The sequence below is a fragment of the Cariama cristata genome, unplaced genomic scaffold (genome assembly GCF_000690535.1).
Source record: "Cariama cristata isolate BGI_N322 unplaced genomic scaffold, ASM69053v1 scaffold19492, whole genome shotgun sequence".
In the NCBI taxonomy this organism is placed as follows: domain Eukaryota; kingdom Metazoa; phylum Chordata; class Aves; order Cariamiformes; family Cariamidae; genus Cariama; species Cariama cristata.
Genome location: NW_009602404.1, coordinates 5295 through 26213, shown reverse-complemented (window position 1 = coordinate 26213; position 20919 = coordinate 5295). Strand labels below are relative to the sequence as shown.

The 20919-nt window shown below is 35.6% G+C and overlaps 1 protein-coding gene across 1 annotated transcript in view; it reads right to left on the bottom strand.

Annotated features, from left to right (window-relative positions):
- Positions 1 to 20544, bottom strand: part of PIP4K2A (phosphatidylinositol-5-phosphate 4-kinase, type II, alpha) — a gene marked incomplete at its 5' end in the record, with an annotated part of 31987 nt that extends 11443 nt beyond the window's left edge. Inside the window, 3 exons of the mRNA XM_009694759.1 lie at positions 5268 to 5306; positions 7945 to 8091; positions 20392 to 20544. Of these exons, the coding sequence (XP_009693061.1) occupies positions 5268 to 5306; positions 7945 to 8091; positions 20392 to 20544 (339 nt within the window). The remainder of the gene's footprint in view (positions 1 to 5267; positions 5307 to 7944; positions 8092 to 20391) is intronic.
- Between the last annotated feature and the right edge of the window lie 375 nt (positions 20545 to 20919).

Below are 20919 nucleotides of genomic sequence, written 5' to 3'. Positions count from 1 at the left end.
GTCAATGGAAATAGAGCTGTAACCCAAAATGGAGTTTGAGAGAAACACTGGAATGGTTTTAGCAAGTATAACAGGCATCTTTGTATGACAAAAAAAATTGTGCAGGACATCGCAGATGGATTAGGAATTTGAGCATGTACCAAAGTAGTAACTATACACTTTTTCAATGCTCAGGGAAATGCATCCAGAATTATCCCTAGGGTTAACTTGTTCCTGCTGCAAATGAACATGCAACATAAAGCACAAGACAAAGCTCCACTTCTATTTTTTTTTTTTAATCTTTTAACATACAGAAAGCAGACTTTTAAACAAACAAACAAAAAAACTCCCAACCAAAGGCAAACTAGTGATTTGTTTTGAAAACCAGTAATGGGGTTTGTGTCATATGAAGGCTAAATGCTGATATAGGAATGTCTGAGTGAATACCACTCTGAATGTCTATTCCTCTTTCCAAGGCATTGCAGTGTGATGTTTTGAAAGTTATAAACTCTGTATATGCAACCTTGAGATTCATTTCACAAAGAAATCTAAGACATGCTTCACATGTCTGCTGTGTGAGACTGGCATATGAAGCAGATTGAAATCACTAAGAGAATTAAGTAAAAAAAAAATGCTGTTCTGAAATTAGCAACTTTAAAACAGCAGGAAAAAATAGCTCAGATTTTGGGATGCTCTACCTTGAATGAAGTTTTACCTATTGACATCAAGAGAAAAAAACTAATTCAAGACTGAGTAATCTTGTTGCTATGCTCCTATACTAAAATCCTTCTTCCTTTAGTTATAATTGTCCTCTCAGAAATCAGTTAATTACTGTATGTTGTAATATATAATATAAAAAGTAAAGCTACGAAGTGATTTGTTATATCTAATAGCATCTTCCAATCTAATTATCAGAGCTATGTATTTTGCATACAATTTAACTAAGATGTAACATAACTGTCAACTATGGCAATTTTTTTCCATAAAGGAATTTGAATAGAAAATCCTTTGTTTGAATGTATTTACTGTAATTCTTCTGCATTTATGCTTATTTATGAAACAACACATACCACAGAGATGGCAATGCAACCAGTTTTACATTAATTTAAAAACATTAATAATTGCTGAAATTGCTCAAGAAAGATGAAATATGGTGGGTTTCAGTTCAGTTACGTTTTATTTTTCTTCTTCAAATTTCTTTGAGTTCCTCACTCAGAAGTAACATGTTTAAACTCTTTGTAAGTACAGGTAGACTCAGCTGTAACTGCTAATTTGATGTCATACTGCAAGTATAGCATAATTGTGAGCAGGCAGACCACCAGGGGAGTTCTGCATTATCCTGGTTTCACTTAAGAGGGCAAAATCATTCAAGGAATGAATAGAAAATGCCCGCTATTAAAAAAAATAAAAGAGAACTAAAGCCTAAAAAAAAAGGAGTAGCTGTCAGAATTTGACAACTGTTGAAACATACTGTTCTTTTAAAATTCAAGACATCTATAAGTGCATGTTATGATACCTGTTGCCAAGAAAGTGATTCTTTTATTATTAAATATATCACTTATAATGCAAGTGAGAGGAATTGTGTGTAAGGTGAAATCTAAGGGATGGAGCTTGTCTCCACACTGATTACCACAAAATATTGAAATGACAGTTTCAGAGCTTCTCATCAATATGTTAGGATATTAAACAGCTGAAGACAGTCAAACAGGAGATAAACTGAATACAGGACAGAAAAGTAACATTCTCAAAGTCATTCCAGCCAGCTTTTATTCCTAAAAATTGATTTTAAAAAAAAAGTTTTAATACTAATACCTATTTTACACTACAAAACTAAAGCAGAAAAATAGTTTTTTCCTGGTTTCTTATTTTAGAGTCCATTAAATCTGTCTGCATAATTGTTTCTTTTTTATTAACTGAGTAAATAACAAAAGAGTAGTTTGATAGGAAAAAGATTCACGAACATAATTTTAGCCAAGTTTGCCATTTCAAAGTAATTTATCTAAATTTTGCAGTCTGCATTAGAATGTGACTGAAAGACTTGCTCTTCCGTTTTCTGGCTTCTGCAGCTTTAAAAGAAGCTAACATATTATGCTCGATATTCTGAAAGCCATTTGATTACTTGAATATTAGCATTTGAAATTAAATATTAATTACTTAAAAGCCCATTTAAAAACTACAGTATTACCAGACATTTTAGCCATACATTTTAGCACCAAATGCTTCCTGTCTTCTGTTACTTTTCTGTTTTTCAGATGTGAATAGCAGTGGACACCTTTATAATAAGTAATTAAATAATGCTACCATTAACTGAAATTCTACTATTATTAATGTCATTTCAGGGCGATATTAATAAATTGATGATTTAACTTGCCTCTGGCTAAAAACTAGCGAAAAAGTTACTATATCAGCTAAGTACTTGAGATCGTCTGGTTTTGTTTAATCATTCATAGCAATTTCTTCTAACATAAGAGACACCAAAATCTCTTCAGAGCATTTGCTAAAATGCCTTTTTTTTTCATCACCCTTTTCAAACTAAAATTTTCCAGGCATTTTAACATCTTTAAGATTGGCTTGAGATTCCCACAGAAGACAACAAACAAAAAGTTTGAAATACTGACATCTACTTAAGAGAAAATAGAAGTGAAAAAACATGCTACAGGGCTCTCACTTGCCAGTTACGAATAACGGACCATTTACATACTTATGTCAACACAGTCCTCATGGTCCCCAAATCAGTGCCACACGTGCAGAGATACATGTCATGATAGCAGGTCTTTAGCATGGCTCAGTTTCAAAAACAAACTTTCCTTGTCTATTTGTATAAATACATGACCTCCTTTTTATTTAAGCTGTGCATTGGAAACACCTGAGTAGTTTAGATGAGTAAAGCACTGCAGTTCTAATGCCTATTGCAGGGCATTCAGATCACAGTGATAATGAGTGCTCTGAACATCTACAATACAGACACATGGCAGTGTATTCTTCTGACCCTTTCAAATCAAATGGCAGACTCTAAAACTTAAGACAAAAAAAAAGTAATAAGCAAAATACTATTTTTCCCTTGCTTGAATTCCTAAGAATCTTTCTTAGAGTGTTTGTAAAATGCTGTTCCCTCTATGAACTTATAAGTTCAATTAATAATATGATATATAAATAATAATATATAGATATATAATAGTATCTAGATATATAAATAAGAACAATAAGTTCAATAAGCTCTACCCAATTAATTCCCTTTCTTAGCAATGTTTGTCCTGAGTGCTAGCTTGTGGCTTTCCTGCTGCACTGCATTGGCGTTTGAGGGGAACAATGAGTAACAGAAGGCTGTTCTAACAACCTCAGACTGTCTGCTTGCAACATCAATAAGCTTAGTGTAGTTCTGTCTCCAAGAAATCAAATTCATTTGAAAAGAAAATAATATGTGAGATTGAAAATAGTGAAAGAAGAATTTGAGGGCCCAGGTTTTTTATATTTCTTTCATAGAAGTACTGAAAATAAAAGGGGAGATTCTAGATGTGTTGAAGTTGATAGGAATTTTTGTTATTTGCCTTACTGAAGTTATGATTTCACATTAAATTTAGAGATAAATTGTTGTATACAGTTATACAAAACTACACAACTTTTTTAAACCTAGCTATAATCAAGTTCAATAGTAATTTTGCCGTGAACTTACATGGGAACAAAATTAAGGCACTGTTTCTTTGGGGTTGTCACTCCATGTATTAACTACAGTATGTGTGTACTATTATATTATTAATCTATTTATTATTATAAGAAATATTCCTAAAACTGCTCAAACCCACTGTACTTAGTATCTGTATAGTATCAGCTCCTGTATAGCTGAATATATGTAATTAGTTAAATTTTACATTCCTATTCCAAGCATTAATGTTGCAACCTGAAGTAGTCCCATCCAAATAATTTGCCCTCCTCATTTCTATCAGATTATTTTAGTACTACCAGCAGAGGTTTTCAATGACACTAGGTATTGTTTGTAAGACACTGAAGGGTTAAATCCCTCTGCTTTAAAAACACTAGAGTTGTGCTACTAAACAAGAACAAAAATAGACCAAGAAAAGAATGGAGAGCATTCAAGACATGATCTTGAGGGCCTGGTACAGCAAAAGAGAGCTAATGCTGACTACTGTAACTGCAGTTGGCATTTGGGACATGGTAGTTGCCTAATGCTGGAAGAATTGTAAGTGTTCAGTCATACCTTAGGATGAAATGGAAAAACTTTGTGCAAAGTTTTTCATGCAGCGAGAACTGTAGGACTGACAGCTACTGCACGTCCCTTACTCCTTAGTGCAGTTGCGTGATCTGTAGAAAGACTCAGAGGCAGGTATGGTACAACTAATGCTTGGGAGAAAAACACATGATCTGAATGGAATTTGGGGACAATATAAAATGAAGTCTTTTAAGTGAACTGCTGGATGATCTTATGCTAATTCAGAAGGAATGTGCTTGGAAAAATTAAGAAAACAAAGGTTATGGGTTCCCAGAATTCACCCAAATTTGGAAATCTAAGAAGTCTCGGATGATGGAGACTATGTTCCACCTTCAATTATCTGTAGAATCCCTAGACAAGCCTCTCCTAAAGTGCGATCAGGCTATTTCACTGAAACCTCAGAGAAGTATTGATTTTGAGAACATTAAATTTTCCAAATGAACTGAAGTTGGAGATGGAGAAAACCAAAGTGATTAATTTCCTTTTAGAGCAAAGTTTCAGCCCAGAATGTGAGGGAGACTCTGTCTCATTATAGCTATATGTACATCTGTCAGTTGTTTGCTCATCTGTATGAGCTTTACATACCCAAATGTTCTCACAATTCAAGGTTTGCTTTATCTTTGCATTCAGTTTAGAACTGGTGCTGTCATTCATGACAGGTGCCATGCTACATCATTCTATTAACTGACATGGAGTATTCATAAATCTCAATATTAAAGAGCAAGAGAAAGAAGATGAAGAAGCAGAAGGGAAGTGAAGAAAGTCCTGATGTTTTCCTACCACAGGGCAGGCCCTGAAGAAACTAAGAAGAGAAGAGAAAAAAGGAAAAGGAGGAGGTAGAAGATTGTCTCACTTACCTCTGAAATCTCAACACCATTGCAAACCAATATTCAAAGGTCTGCAGAAAATAGAGGAAAGATAAAAGAGGGAATAAGGTAGAACTCAAGAGGGGAGAATATGACAGAAAACAAAGAAAAGGGGCAGAACACCACTGGTTATTTTTGTCCTGAGACTAGCTAGCAGGTTAGATAACTGAAAAAGAAACAGAAATTCACCATACCTTTTCTTTGTCACTGGCTTCTCGAGCCACAGTAGAGCCCTGAAACAGAAAAAATGGATCTAAAAATGTGCATATGTCAGAAACTAATTTGAAAAGGTTACGATAACAGGTCAAAAAGTGGATGAACTGCATCCTTCTGAACTTGAGAGCTGTTTTAAAGAAAGGTGATACAGTAAGCAGGTAGAATGCCCAGGGCTGCTGAACTGCTGCAATCGCTTGAAGATGATGTATCATGAGAGAAGAAAGATAGATTAAATCCTCAAATGCTCTATATCTATTGTCCTCCTGACTGCTGGAGCTTCTTCCTCTTGTCTCATCCTCATTTTCAGACTATCATCCTGGAAGTTCAGCTTTCTTGGCACACTTCCTATCTTTTTGTGCCAATTTAGCTGTATGGTTATGGAATGGCCTATTCTGTATAACTATTTGGACATATAATATTTGAAAGGGATGTCACATAATATAAACACATAAAAATATTTAAAAGATCACAAAGTAAAACAAGAACAAAGCACCCCACAGCAACATGAAGTCAAAAGAAGAGATGAGACCAACTGCAGATTCACAAGATTTACAGGGCTTGCTGAAGACATTTTGGATATTTAATTTTTTTTTTTAAAATTTATTTCTTAGCTTAAAACTAGTAGGCAATATGGTGCTTTTTGAATAAGCTGGAGGTGACAAAAAATGGCTGTATATATTTCCTTGCAAATTTCTTGGAGCAGGACTGCACCTTTAAGTACCCAGCATTTGTTTATCACATAATAGCACTGCAAGAAATAATAACTACAATCATGATAATTGGACATTGAAAGATGGGTAAATTAGCTCTATCATTTGTTGGAAGGTGTGCACTGTGCAAAGAAGTGCTGGAGTAGAGTCATACTAGTTTAAAGAACATGAGGATTCCCAACCACATCTTTTTATACTATGCTTTATTCTGTTTGTAGAGTGAAACTTAGAAAACTTAGAAAGGATAGAGAGAAAAGAGAAATGGGACAGTACATCTTAATTATGTATGGCCCGGTAAGCAGGGATTTCATTGCATTATATCGTTAACTGACAATAAAGCCTGGTAAAAGTCTGACATTTTAGTTTACTGATGACACACCTTTTACATTGTAGTATGTGCTCCAACAGACTGCTCCAAGAGACTACTGAGCCTGAAAAAAATAATCTGAAAACCAAACTGGAGGAAAAAAGTGGATTTACAACAGTAAAAATTACGGAGATTGCCAAATTTGTCACTGAAGTAATTTTAATAAAATGCCTCAGTTACCAGGAAAATGCCTTTGCAATCCTATGCTGATCTGTGGTCTCTTTTTCTTAGTATCTACACAGGTAGAGTGTAAGCTCTAAGCTGATGTCAAAAATATTCACGTACAAAAAAAGACCAAACCTACAACCACAGATGCTGTAGCAATGAAAATCAAGAAAAAGTGATTTTTATACATATATATGCAGTGTCACTATAAATCTACTCAGTGAAGGAGTTTGTTTTGAAGAATAATATGATATTGATGTTAGATTTAAATTGCAAGAGAAGTTTAAAGCAATTCTGTCCAGCTGGACAAACTGAATAGAGTACAAAAGCATTTGCAGAGGTAAATAATAGTTCGGTTGACATCAGTGCTATGAAAGTACTGTATACCATTTAAGTTTCTTTCTGTTGTGTTTTCATCCCTTTTTTCATGCATGCTCTAAAACACATACAGTTCTCTCAAATTAAGAAATTATCTTTCTCGGGTAAGGTCTGCTGCCAATAATACTAAATACCAAAAAGTCTATTGTTGACAATCTGGAAATCAGTTCTTATAAATCACATTCAGTCAACTATCTAACCAACTGCTAGGTAGATACTTGACAGTAGGAAAGGATGGTGCAGTACATAGCATTACAAATCTCTTAATACAGAATGCTAAACATCTCAAAGCAAGTTTGCAGATGCACTTAGTGGTTCAACAAATAGAAATTAAACGTATTAAAAAGAAGTAGGTTTATAAGGGGAGACTTTATGGAGGAAATTAAAATACAATCCTTTAGGTAGAAAGACTAAGACTATATTTTGTGCATTTGTTGTAAGTACTGTATATTAACTATTAGCAAAATTACGATAAGCAGATAAACCTTCTGAAACAAAACTAAAACACACCTTATGATAAAAGCAACAGAATTTTTTTTTTAAGAACATTCTCTTATTTACTTGAATTATTTTTAAAATACAGAATGAAATATGAAGCTTTTGTAGTATTGATGTCCTTTGTTGGTAGCATTTTATTGGTTTAAATGATGATGATACTTAGTTATTTTATAAAAGCCCTCTGCAGAATCAGCTGTGGCTTTCCATAATGTTGATAACCTATAGGAAGCAGAATTACTATTGTACTTGTGTGAAGGGTTTTACCTTTAATCGTTAATTACATTTAACACACATACCTGGTTAAGTTGCTCCACTTAAAAATGCACAATACAAATAAATTTGTACGATTTCTATAAAACCATCCTTCAGTTCTGCTAAACCTAGATGCAGAAGTAACCAGTTAATGCTGGCTCTTCCATAACACAATATTAAATTAATTAAAATTCTGAGCAATATTCAAGCATGAGCATAATCTAACATTTATAGTAAAAATTTTCAGCTACTTTGTCAGTTATTTCATCAGCAGTTATTTCTCACCTTTAAATCATATTTTCTATACACAGATAAACGATGGCTGAACACATTTCTTGTAACAATCATATATACTTCAACTCCATCAACAGTAAGCCGGTACATGCCCAAAAACTGGGGAAGAAGTGTGTTCCCATGACACTCCACAATAAACTGCAGGAGCAAAAGAAAAAACAGAAATGAGGATGGATACATAATATATTTATATATTTTTAAACATAAAACACCCAGAAACAACATATTTATCTGCTGAATATATATTTGTGTGGAGACAAACCTTCAAAAAAATCATGCCAAAACAAACCCCTTCATCAGGAGGTTATCTTGCTTTTAGGTCAGTGTTAAAAAAAATTAAAATATTGAACTGCTTAACTTATAACTCCTGACTTCTATAGACGATCTCATAGAAAGAATAGGCTCCATTTGGTCCAAAAAGCACACCTAATGCAGATAACATATTTGGTACTGATGATAAAAAACAGAAATATTTTTTTGAACATCACAATGTTGTATTTTGTACTCTGTTGTCCCAGATGATATTTAATTTGTATGTTTCTCTGTTCTCAATAACGGTTTATGATTATGAACATTTATGGTGCTGTCTCCGACAATCAGTATTATTTATTAACACCAACTTTCTGCTAGTTCCTACATGATGGTTGCATTTCAGGGTCAATAGCGTTCAGCAGTGAAATGCAACATTCCTGTATTTTTTTTATTTACGAATCATTATATTTCCTTAAGGTTACCATATTCCATTACAAATGGGCTATTAACCTTGAAAAGATTTGCCACCTGCACTTGAATCCTTTTTTTTTTTATTAACTTGCCTTACAACTAATAGTTTGATTTTCTATTGGAAAGACTATTGGAGGAAGCAGAAAAAGTACAGGTTACATTGATGATGAGACTATTGAAGAATGAATATTTCCAGAATAAAAATGCCCATACTGTATTAATCCTAAAACCAGCTCAAACACATCCACTCATATTTTGTGGAACCAAGGAAAAGTTAAGCCACAGTGATGCAAACCAGAAAACGACTCGCCAGTCCTCCTCTTTCTGTTATTACCAAGTCTCAAACAGAGGAACTTGAAGAAAATTTAAAAATTCAAGCCCCAAACAGGAAACATGAAAACTAACCAACAGTCAGCTTTTAAAGCAGATCAGCTTTTAAATATTTGTTGAATACCGAAGCTGCTGTTTCTTTTGTGCTAGACCGACCTCGTTATCAGAAACATACTATTCTAAAATACAGGAGACTTTAGAACAAGTTAATTAAATAAGCTATTTGAATTGTTCAACAAAGGTAATTAGTATTTAGTAACAAATAATCTAACAAAGCTCTTGGAACCCTGGAGATTTTGCAATTTTGGTCTCTTCTGCTAATTTTAAGGAATTTCTCTCACTAACTTTATACTGCAATCTGCGCATACCATATACAGGCTTTTTTAGATAGCAAAATAAAAATACAAAGATTTAAGAGTCCTGAAAACAATCCTGTCCATCAAGAAACAAAGGGAATGAACAACAAAGAAGGAAATTGTTGACTGTCAATTGAACATAATTTTGACTAACAACTCTGACACACAAACTCTGTTGAATCTTGCGGGCACAGGTTGGGCTGTAACACTCCTTTCTGTCCGCCCTGTAGCTGTAGTGGAAGTTACAAGCCCTGAAGCAGAGAACATGTAGTTGTGACACAGTTGTGCCACTTCACAACGAAGCACTTTTAAGTTCAAACTGCCTATGAATGGGCAAAACATCTTAAGCCACTGCAGAGGCTCAGGGAATGCAAATCAGAACCTTTGGAAGGAAACATGATTGTATGCCCGAAAACACAAAGAAGTTTGACCGTAAAAGGTAACAAAAGCAACGTCAGTCCTGAGCAGTGCACAAAGATTGATCAGTTTGCACCTGGGAAGAATTCTGTGTTTAATAGATGCAGAAGTTTTAAGTTGGAGTTCTTGAATTGGACGATTTTCAGTCATAGGGCTGTTACCAACCTCACAAAGCAGTTACAATGTGTTACAAGGATACATAGCTCATTTTGACCATCAGTAGCTTCTCTTACAGATCTGAGCATAAAGTGAAACTAGAACTGTTAATGCTGAGGTTACAGAAAACTTGTTTAAAATACTAATCCTTATTAGTCAACCTATATTGATTACCGTTACAAACATCAAGTACTTGGTCTATATCCTAACGGTAAATACCTTTCTAATGCTTTATAGAAGGTGGAAAGGGTTGTTCTCATAAAAACATTTACCAAGTGATTCCTTCTCTAAGATGATTAGGTTCTGCAAGGATGATAAAAAAAAAGGAATCTAGCTTCCAAGAGTTTAGTGCCACAGAATTTCAGGCCATGCAACTCTTGAATGGATCTAGTCATTCCTAATCTTACAGCTTTTAACTACAGAATTTGAATTAAATACTATGATGCCAATTTTCCATATGGGGATCTGAGACACAGAAACTTTATCTGAAATCATACAGAGAGTTTGGGCCACATGAAGGATCGGCAGCTAGGCATCTTCAGTACCAGACCAATAACCCCCTCCCCTTCTCAGCTGCCAGGGTCACAGTTTTGACACTTAAACCAGCTCTTCTTCAACCCTAGCTATTGCTAACTCTCTGATTTTAACCTTTCTGGTCCTGAGCGTCCCCCATCTGTAAAACACAATGTCATTAACACAGAACATTTGCAACATACCCACTATAATATAAAATAAATCCTTTGGTAATCAGTATACAACCCCTTCCCAAAGTGTTCTGTATTACATAACAAGGAAAAAAAGGCAATTAATGAGAGTTGTTTAAGCCCTATTTGTAAGTTAGAGTTAGTCATTTGCTAACACTGTTGTTTCATTTTAATGTTTTGCAAACAAGCCTTCTGAAAGGACAGTGTTACTAGCATACAATATGGGACACGAAAAGCTCTGCTAGTACTGCCCTTTACTTGAAAAAGGGACTTGGCCGTGTTCTTGCAGACTTGTAAGAGACCTTCTCAAAGCAGACCATGTACTGCAACAGTTGTTTCCTACTTGCTGCTGACTGTGGACACTCATGCCATTGCAATTTAAACAAAAGCCCCTAAAATGATTTTGGTGTTTTCCATGACAGCATTTCTTATCCTGATGGGGAGACAAAGGAAAGAGGGAGGAATGCCACTTGCTTTCAGCATCTACAAGGTTGGTCTAGAACTTCCTACCTTTGAAACTATCAATCCCCCATATCTGCATCACAGAGGAGGCAAAACGTGTCATCTGTTTGGGTGGGAGTCCAGCAGGACTTGCACTGGTGACTGTGGTTGGCAGATTTTCAATTTGTCCATCTTGATATAAATGAAGTAGCAATTTAGTCACCTCAAGGTGCTTTTTAGGAATGATTTCCTGAAGTTTCCCACTCACAGCTGGAATAAAAGTGAGCCTAGAAAATAAGCCAGTACATGCTTAACAGGACTGCTAAATTTCAGTGAAAGAAAAGACCTTCACTCCTTTATGTTAACTCTTTCTAAAAAGAACATTAAACCAATTCTATCAAGCATCCTTGCTAAATAAAACTGTAATACTTAGCTAATACATTTACAATCCTTATATGCAGCAACAAAATCCATCTTTTTTAAAAGTGTTGTAATAAACACCTCATCATTTTTTATTAATTCAGACAATTTTCATTTTTCTGCACAGCACGAGGACAATATTACCATTAACAAAATAAAGTATCATCAGCATGTTGACATATTTTATCAGCTGTGCAGCATAGGTTTCAAATATGTAATTTTCTGAGCTCTCTTGAAGCCCATGCTTAAAGCTGACAATTAGTAAGAAATCCTTTATGACCTTATATTCTCGTTAATTTTTGTATAAATACAGCTTCAAGATTCCTTAATAAACTTTTATTAAGACAGAAGTTTTCCTGTCTCATTTTACATGAAAAATAAGATTCTTAGCTTCTTGCTTCCCCATGGTAATGCTAGTAAGATATCAGGATGACTAAAGGATAATATAATGTATATAATTTATTGGCAAAGAAGTTATGCCATTTTTGGCTCTTTTCGGAAAAACTCAGGGTAAAATTTTCATTTCTGCTATTTTTCCTCCTCCCCTTGGAGATAATCTGTGGAATGATTTGACATCAGTAAAGACTAAATCCTGAATTATATCTCTCGGTTCTATGTGAAAACTTAACATTCCTATTTCTCACAGGTAGTCCTATTTTGCAAACATTAATGCAGAAATACACAACATGCTCATTCTCTGTTACTCTTTTATATATTATTATTTTCTACCTCATGATCAAGGCAGTCATGCTTGAATTATCAAATGCTTAATGTGACAAGTCTATACATTCACTAAAGAAACTGAATGGCAAGCAATATAATAATTTAAAAACATTTTGGACATTGTGAAGGACAAGACCTTGATACTCATTTTTTGGGCTCAAGTTTCTCTTTCAAATCCTCTTGCCTGCAATCAGAAGTATCCCCCACCAACGTGTTGTGTGCATACATGCTGACATGTGGAATCACTCCCCAAAAATGACGTTGAGAAGTTGTCCAGATTTATATCATGTTTCAGAATATTCCAATTAGTGCCATTTTCTTGAACCCTAATAATTTCACAGAAAATTATCCATTGGGTACTTACGTGACACATCAAAAGGATTAATTAGCCGAACTACAGCACACAACAGAGTTACACATTTTTAAGGCATATAAAGCCGTTTTCTTCTCTTAAGTCATGTAAGAAAGTAATTTCATTTAGAGAAGTGCTCAATAAACATACAGGTTTTCACACAGAAGCCCTGTAATTCACAGCCTTACATTTCATGTTGTTTCAGACTTGGGCTAGTGTTAGTTTTACTTCAAGGTGCAACGTAATCTAAATGTTACCACCACGGGTGATTATCTAGGCTGCAGATCTGCTACCAGGAACATTATACTTGGTACTGCTACAATCAAATGAATCACTGGGCATGCTGATTTCTTCTGAAAGTGCCGTGCACAGCATAACTTATATACATAAAAAATACAATATAGAAAATATCTGCTGGTGAAACCCAGGCCTCAACAAAAGCCAGTGCAGCCAAGTCCATTCTGCCATTTGGTGTAGTTAGATATTTACCTATGAAATTTCACATCCTTCAGTGAAGATTTTCGATGTGCTTTTCGGTAACAGCTCAAGTCATGGTTGTATGGCCCTTTTGCATATCGCCCATGCTAACAAGTTTCCCGTTTTCAGGGTCACCTCTCCTATAGGAAACAGTGGGCCCATGGATGCAGATGAAACACAGACTGTTCGGATGAGGACACATGTATTCTCATATCTACTTTTTCTGCTTCTCCTGGTTTTTCATAATCAAAGCTGCTTTATAGGTAAATTATCTTAGCACAGGGCAGAGGGCATGTTCTACGCAGCCTCTTGATTTGCACAAGGAACTAACTGGGTGAAGGGTTTTTCTCAACTGCATTTCTTCACAAACCTTCAATAAATCTTCACCCCTTACTACATTAGGACATACAGAGAGTCAGGGTCACTGTTAGATAGTATATACCCGTCTTCATGCACATTTGTGTTTAAATAATAGTACATTATATTGCCTTGCTTTGCCTTTTTACCTACCCTTTCCCTTCTTTTTGTGATCTATACAGATGCAACTCATGAAAAAAAAGGGGGCAGTTGGGAGGAAGCAAGCCACTGATAACCTGTGCAAGTAATGACATGGAGGAAGGATGACACAAACTTAAATGTAGTTCTGCTTTAGCAACCTACCGGCTTGATGTCAGCCCAACTCAGTGCAAATTCCTAGACACCTAGTCCCCACTTTCTTTTTTGTGGTATTCACCAGCCTAGGTTGTCACCAATTCTGTGACAAAACTGCTTTTAGCCTACAGTAACCTTTTTCTATCTATTTATGATTTTAATGTTTCCTCCTACCTTTCACTCAATAACCTTGTGCTATTCCTCAATTCCTGCGCAGCCCTGAATCCCCCTCTTGGTTCAATTTCCCCTTTTGTCACCTTATTGCCTATGTTTTTTTCCCTTTCATTTGCCTTCCTGTTTCTTTCATTTTTTTCCTCTCCAGAAGCTAAGGTCATAGTTTTTTCTTCTGCTTTTGTTTTCTCCTTTTTGCTGTCATTTCCCCTTTTCAGCTCATTCTATTCTTTCCTTTCTTCCCATTCACTTCCCCATCACTGCACTGTTTGCTGCCTCCAGTAAATGGGCAGTCTCTCTCCTTTACCACTATTCACTATTTCTGCTGGTTGCCAGGGAGACAAACAGGCAGTGCAATAGGTGTCAGTTCTGCATACAATTACCTGTGCAGGGAAGAGAATGTGCAGTCAACAAGGACAGCCACCAATACAAAACCTAAAGGGTACCTGCACTCATGAGCAGTTTTATACTGGAAGGCTTGTATGCTAACAATTCCCTCTTGTTCACCTGCTTTGAGATGGCTTCTCAATTACTTTTCTTTACTGAAGTCACCTCGATGTCAGCACTGAGGAATAATAAATCCCTTTTGAAGTCCATTTTAATGAAAAAGAAAAAAAGGTGTTCAAAAGGTATTGGTTTTTGAGACACTCAAGTTGCTTTCATTTATTTTTAAGAATTTCTATCCTGCCCGTCATCTGTTCTCAAAGAGCACACGACTCCACTTCTACACCAATTTAAGATTTAAAGCAAGGTTATCTCACTGGGAAGGGCAGGGTATCTTGGTTCAGACATTTCAGTAACTAGAACATGTGCCCACAGAATTTTACTCAACTGTTACCTATTTCTGCCCTTGAAAATCCTATTTGTAGTTTAGAAAATATCCACATACATACTAATATCTACAAGAGTATATTCTGTATTTTATGTAAATTAATAAACTTTTGCACAAGACAATACAACCAAAAGAAATATATAAACATAGCTTGAATATATGCTGAAATGAAAAGTTTTCCTTTCGGACAAAGCAGGGTATTACCTGTTCCTTAAACACAGGGTGAAATCCTGGCAATGCACTTATCACAGATGATTTTGCTGAGCTCTCCTTTAACAATGCCAAAGGGAGCGGTAGGTTTAACTCCATTTTTCTGGTGCATGATCTTGGGGTCAGGAGCACAGGTTTAAAACAAAACTGCAGTAGATTTGGAGGTATTTCAAATGGGTATTTGATTCTGCCCTCAAATACTATTTAAGTATTTAACATGAACATGCTTGATTAACTTACACAATTTTAAATGGTCAAACTACATCTGTGAGCCCATACAGCAACAGCTTTTCTAATATTTGAAAGTCTGACTCATTTGGGCATAACAATGGTTCTAGTGCATTTGATAAGTAAATGATGTTCAGCTGAAGTAACACCTGAAAAGAAGCAAGAAGAGTTCTACTAATAACTGATAGTATATCGATAATATAAGCAGCCCAAACCAATTACAAATTATCATTTAAATGTGACTAAAAGCAGTATTTCACACTATGTATCAGAAAATATTACAGTAGGTAGAACCCGGTTAGAATGGAAATTCATAGCAGAAGAACCTAACATGTCATATATTTTTGTATTTACCATAACACTTAGAAACCTAGCTGGTTCACAGTTTAGGCCATTTTGCCTTTAAATGTAGGCAGAAGGCTGGTCCATGCACAATGGACATTATAGTAGAGTCATAAATAACAGGATGGTTTGCAACTTTAAGCATGGAGAAAGACATCATTCTCCCTGTTTGCTTAGAAGTGGTGGTCTTAGTGTTTTGTTGTTGTTTTTTTTGTTTTTTTTTTTAAACTTTGCTAGAGAAAATAATGATCTCTAGTGTTTCTACAAAGTACTAAAAGTGTCAGACTCATCTGATGAGTTGACAGAAAGCATCACTGTTTAGACTGAAGTGTTCACCATCTGTCTGAGGTTGTGGGACTGACTGCCACTAAAAAAAAAGGCATCACATCAGAGGGGGTAAATGAATGAATGCAACTCATAATTTTGGATAGCAACTATAATTTACAATTGTCAGGACTATTATTTACAATTCAACAGTTTTAATTTGGAATTTCTATGTATACTTATACGCTGTTTCTGTAGTAACTTTTCCTGACAGTCCTTCAAGCCTGGTTCACTTTTGGTTATTTACATATTTCTAGCATGTAGCCTTAGGCTTGGAATTTTATCTTTTTGGTTTTACTCTTGATAATTTTATTTTTATTTTAAATCATGATAATAATACTGTAAAGTGTGATGCACCTAACTTGGTTACTTTTGCAAAATGCCACGTGATATTGCAATAGAACTCTACCCAGAAAGGAGAAAGCTAATAACACAGCCAAACTAATTTTATTTTCACTCCTAACAAGATACTAGCCATTCTATTTCCTGAAAATAACCTGATTTCTCTAAGATGCACGGTCATGTCCATTATAACTTTGGTTAATTAAAAACCAGGCAATCTAGACTTGGTATTTTTAGACTTACAAGCGTTTACAGGCTATGCACAATTCCTCCTTCTTTTGTAAACACCTGTAGTATACACACTGTGTAGCTATAACCTCAGGTCCTCACAGCTCCAAAGAACAGATAGGCTACTGTACCTTCAGACAGGTGGAGAGAGGAAGGATGGAAAGAATTGGATGGGTTTGTGGACTATACATCTCCACAGTCTCCAGTTACCGATAAAATAACATTTATTTCTACTTTCCAGGGGCAATATATATGTCTCTTCTTTGGTGACTTCACAAAAAATCATCAGTACGTGGGAATTAGATTTTTGGATGTGTTCATGGGAAAACTGCCCTGCTATCTTTCTCTGCTGACCACACTAACTCCCAGATGCCTCACTGGGAGCTTTGTAGTTCAAAAATGTGCAAGCAGAATGACAGTTATTTTGCAAGTGCCAGGGATGAAAATTATTTTGGTGAATGAAGAACATATCTAGTCTCTCACACCTGTGATTTGTCATGGTCCGCTCCCCAGTATTCTTTGTTTAAACAGAGTTGTCCACTTGTACTTATTGTTAAGCAGTTCAACCAGTCTTGGAAAATGTTTGATATGACTTGTTTTGCCCCTAAGCAAGGAGAAAGGTACTTCCAAGGTCTAGAACAATTCTCTCAGCTCAGAGCTGTTAGCCTGAATAAGGAAACAGGTGAGTAAATACTATGGTTTAAAGGAAACTCCTTCAGAGTTTCAACCCAGGGTAGAAACCTGGAATGAATTTGTAGAGAGGAAAAAAAAAATATCCTGAGAAAGAGAGAGAAAAGAGATGATCTGTCAAAAGTGGCATGAATTCTGCTCATAATCACATCAGAAATAACTGGAAGTCAATTACTGCCTTCTTGGGCAGATGAAAGAGGGTGCAAGATACCGAGGGTTTACAAGTTACTGTTCATAATGGATAGATGATTTAACTTCAGGTCCTTTGGGGGTAACTTGATGTCTAAACAAGGGAGAAACAGTCTTCTAAAATTCAGATAAATCACCTCCCTAGTCTTCATGCACCTGAGAAAGGTTATTCCTCCCAAGATGATCCCTGCACTACATAACTGGGTCTGAACATGTCTGCACACACCCTTCCTGGAAAGGCTGAACCTTTCAAATACAGCTCTGCTCTAAGAGCAGCCTGGCCCAGGGTATGACGTAAGGGCATGCCGTTAGAAGTCCCAAATCAGTCCCAAACACAATCACACCTAGCCTTTGAAGCACACTTAGCTGGGTCAGAAATTTTCACATATGCCGTGAGTGTTGCTGGCAATCAGTGAACTGAAACAGGAAAAAAGCTAACAAGCAGACTTTTCCCTAAAAAAATCCCATATTTGGTACTTTTGTGTGTAATTACAATTAGTTTCTTTAACTGCAGCAACAATTACAATTAACAAAGATACTGGGCAGTAAGTTAAGTATGTAAATCGGTACAGGGAACTTGACATTTCCTCTATTAGCAGAAGAGAGTATGCCAAAATAAAATTGAACTCAAGAGAACTTGTTTTATTGACAAAGATTTCCCCAGTAGTACCAGTGCAGTATCTGACAAGTGTTGTACTACTACAACTATGCCATCTGACAGAACCATAAAGTTACATTCATACCAGTGAATTAGATGGGTCTTGGGCAGTCCGCTAGCATTAGTTCTAGTTGGAATGGAATAACTCACATCCAAATTGTTAAGTTCTCCTCTAAAACAGGATGCTTATGTTCAAACTCCTAAGTAGGAATTGTAACTGGCCTGAGTTAATACTTTGAACCTTGCCCAGAATTATTCGGGAGACAGCTACCTGGCCCAAAGCAAAACCACAGTAGGGACCATTAATGAGCTCAAGTGCCACTGGATGTAATCTGGCATTGTGTTGTTTGCTACTAGAAAGGTAGTCTAAGGCCAACCTGTGTGGGATGACTTGGTCAAGGGAATTACTAAAACCTTTCCATTGGAACAATGGGTTCTCTAGACTTTGTCAAGCAGGCTACGATAAGCTTCACTTCTATGAAAAATATCTAAAGGAATGGGAGGGCAAGCTACTGTACCTAATGATTCCAAACATTCGATTTCCAGCAGCAATACACAGGACAATGTATCAGCTGTCACCAGAGTTAGTGGGATTTAATTTATATTTCCTTCAATTAATTCAAATGATTTTGTTCAGTACTTTGCTGAAGATACTGGAATTAATTTATTTCATTAAAAAGTCCAATTACTAAACTGTCTTTGTGCTTGAGTTCCTCTGCATTTACAATGCTTTGTAAAGGGCTCTCAAGTTCTCAGACAAAAAAGAAATACAAGTCCTATCTTTATGAATCTTCTGGAGGCACCAGTGAGGGCTTTCTTATATGTATGTTTTTCCAGTATAAAGTGAAATTAGATGCTTGGTACAGATAACTTTCAGATCATTATTCTTTGTAACTTAGCCTATTATGAACCCTGATGTTTGAAAGCATTAATGAAAAAAGATTCCAAATTATTAAGTTCTTTCATGTTAGCACTGTCTTCACTGACACTCTTGAAAGAAGATGACTGTTTTAAAAAGCAATATGACTTTTCAGCTGGATTAAGTCTCAAAATCTGGATCATTAATACTAGCTTCTAATGCCAAATATGAAATGGACTAAAACTTTAATTCTGCAGCACTGCTTCACAGATCAAACCCTTTCAGATCAAAGCTAAAATTGTAAGTTTGAAAACTCTAAAAAAAAATTTCCCAAATTACAATTAGATAATAGTTTAAAATTTGTCTTTGAAAAAATTGTAATTAAAAGATAAGTCTTACGAACATTTCTGATCATGATATTTGTCTACATTAAAACAAATACATAGTGGTCCTACGTGTTATTTAAACAGAAGAACAACATGCAGAGAGAGAAGAGTTCACATCCAACTCACTGAAGGCTTCCCAAGCTATTCTGGAGTTGGAGGGCATTCACAGATCTCCCTTCAACACAGGAAGGTCAGAGAGGGAGACAGCCAAGCAATATCACAAAGATGCCTTAAATCCCAAGCACATTAAAAGCATGCTTTTTGCTCCCTCCCACCTCAAAATATGGCTTTATAACTGGCTTTACAAAAGTACCCACCAAACCGTAACATTGCAAGACAAAAAATAAACCACCTAAAACAACAACAAAAAAAGCCCCAACCCCAAATGTCCTAAAATCCCAACCCACAGAAGCAAGCAGGAAGATGGAAAGAAGGATAAAGCCCTCCTCCTATTAGGTATCATGTTTTAGATGATTTTTAGAGGCTTTTCTGATTTCTGCTGCTTTAGAGCTTATTCAAACAGATCTGGAGCTAAGAAAATTAGCACTGACTTTATTAAGGCTTCTCGTATTTCCCAAGTTCTGCTCCCGTCCACGTGGATGTGTACCATCCACACAAATCATACACTGGCACAGTATGACAGTTATTAAGGCTGATTTGAGGGATCTCCACTGTTTGTTTTTGACTTTACTGTTTATGGAAATTCACATTGGCAAACCTGTTTTTTTTACTAACAGGATTTTTACATTACTTATATGTAATTTTTCATTTATCATACAATATAACTTTAATTGTTTAAAATCCATTGTTAGTGAAACACAGAACATTGAGTGATCAGATCAGGAAGAAAGAGGTCACCTGCACTGTGCATATACACGTACACAGACACCTCTCTCCAAGCCAGCCCACAATAAAATTAGCTTCAAGCCTGGGAGTCCACTATCTGAAAGAAAGAGCACCTTCCTAGTAAGGCAAAGGAACTTACGGCCTCCGAGTTAGTATCTCTGTATTTTTCAGACATATAATTTTACTTAAAGCTAGCTTAGATATTTAGAAAAGTGCAGCCTTGTGAATTGCAGACATATGATAAATTGGTCATGCAAAAGGGAAAAAGTCTGAAGTGACACTTTTTCCATAATTATTCATTTAAAATTTTAACACTCTAAAAAAGATTAGCATTGTAATATTTAAGAAGAGATCCCACACCCTGACAACAATTAGTGTATTACCTGATGGTATTTCTTCAGTATGTTGTGCATTTCTGCTACATCTTCACTCGTTATAGTTTTGATGATATATCTTTTGTCGTAAGATGTATGAAAGCGGGCACCACTGCGTGCTTGGGAATCATTGGCAAGGGGTGCACTTCTTGTCAATGAATTCTGTCAATTGATTTAAAACAAAAAAAGCATTACGTCAGACAAAAAGATGCAACTATTAATTAGAACAAATATAAACCATTTACATTTATGTTTTAATCTTTTCCAATATATCTGCACCAAGCTGAATTCTGCAAAGCATGTAATCATAGACTGCATTATCTTGACAAATCACTTCAAAAATATTCTGAAAACAAAACAATGTTTGGGGGAAGGTATTGGCCATCAGTGGTTCTCAATGCTGATTGAGAATTTATTGCACTTCGTTACATATACATTATCAGCTTTTGGGAAGAAAATATACAGTGACTAAAAATCCAAAAGGAACACTGTATTACATCACAATAACTATAAATAGAGGATTCATCCATAGTAACA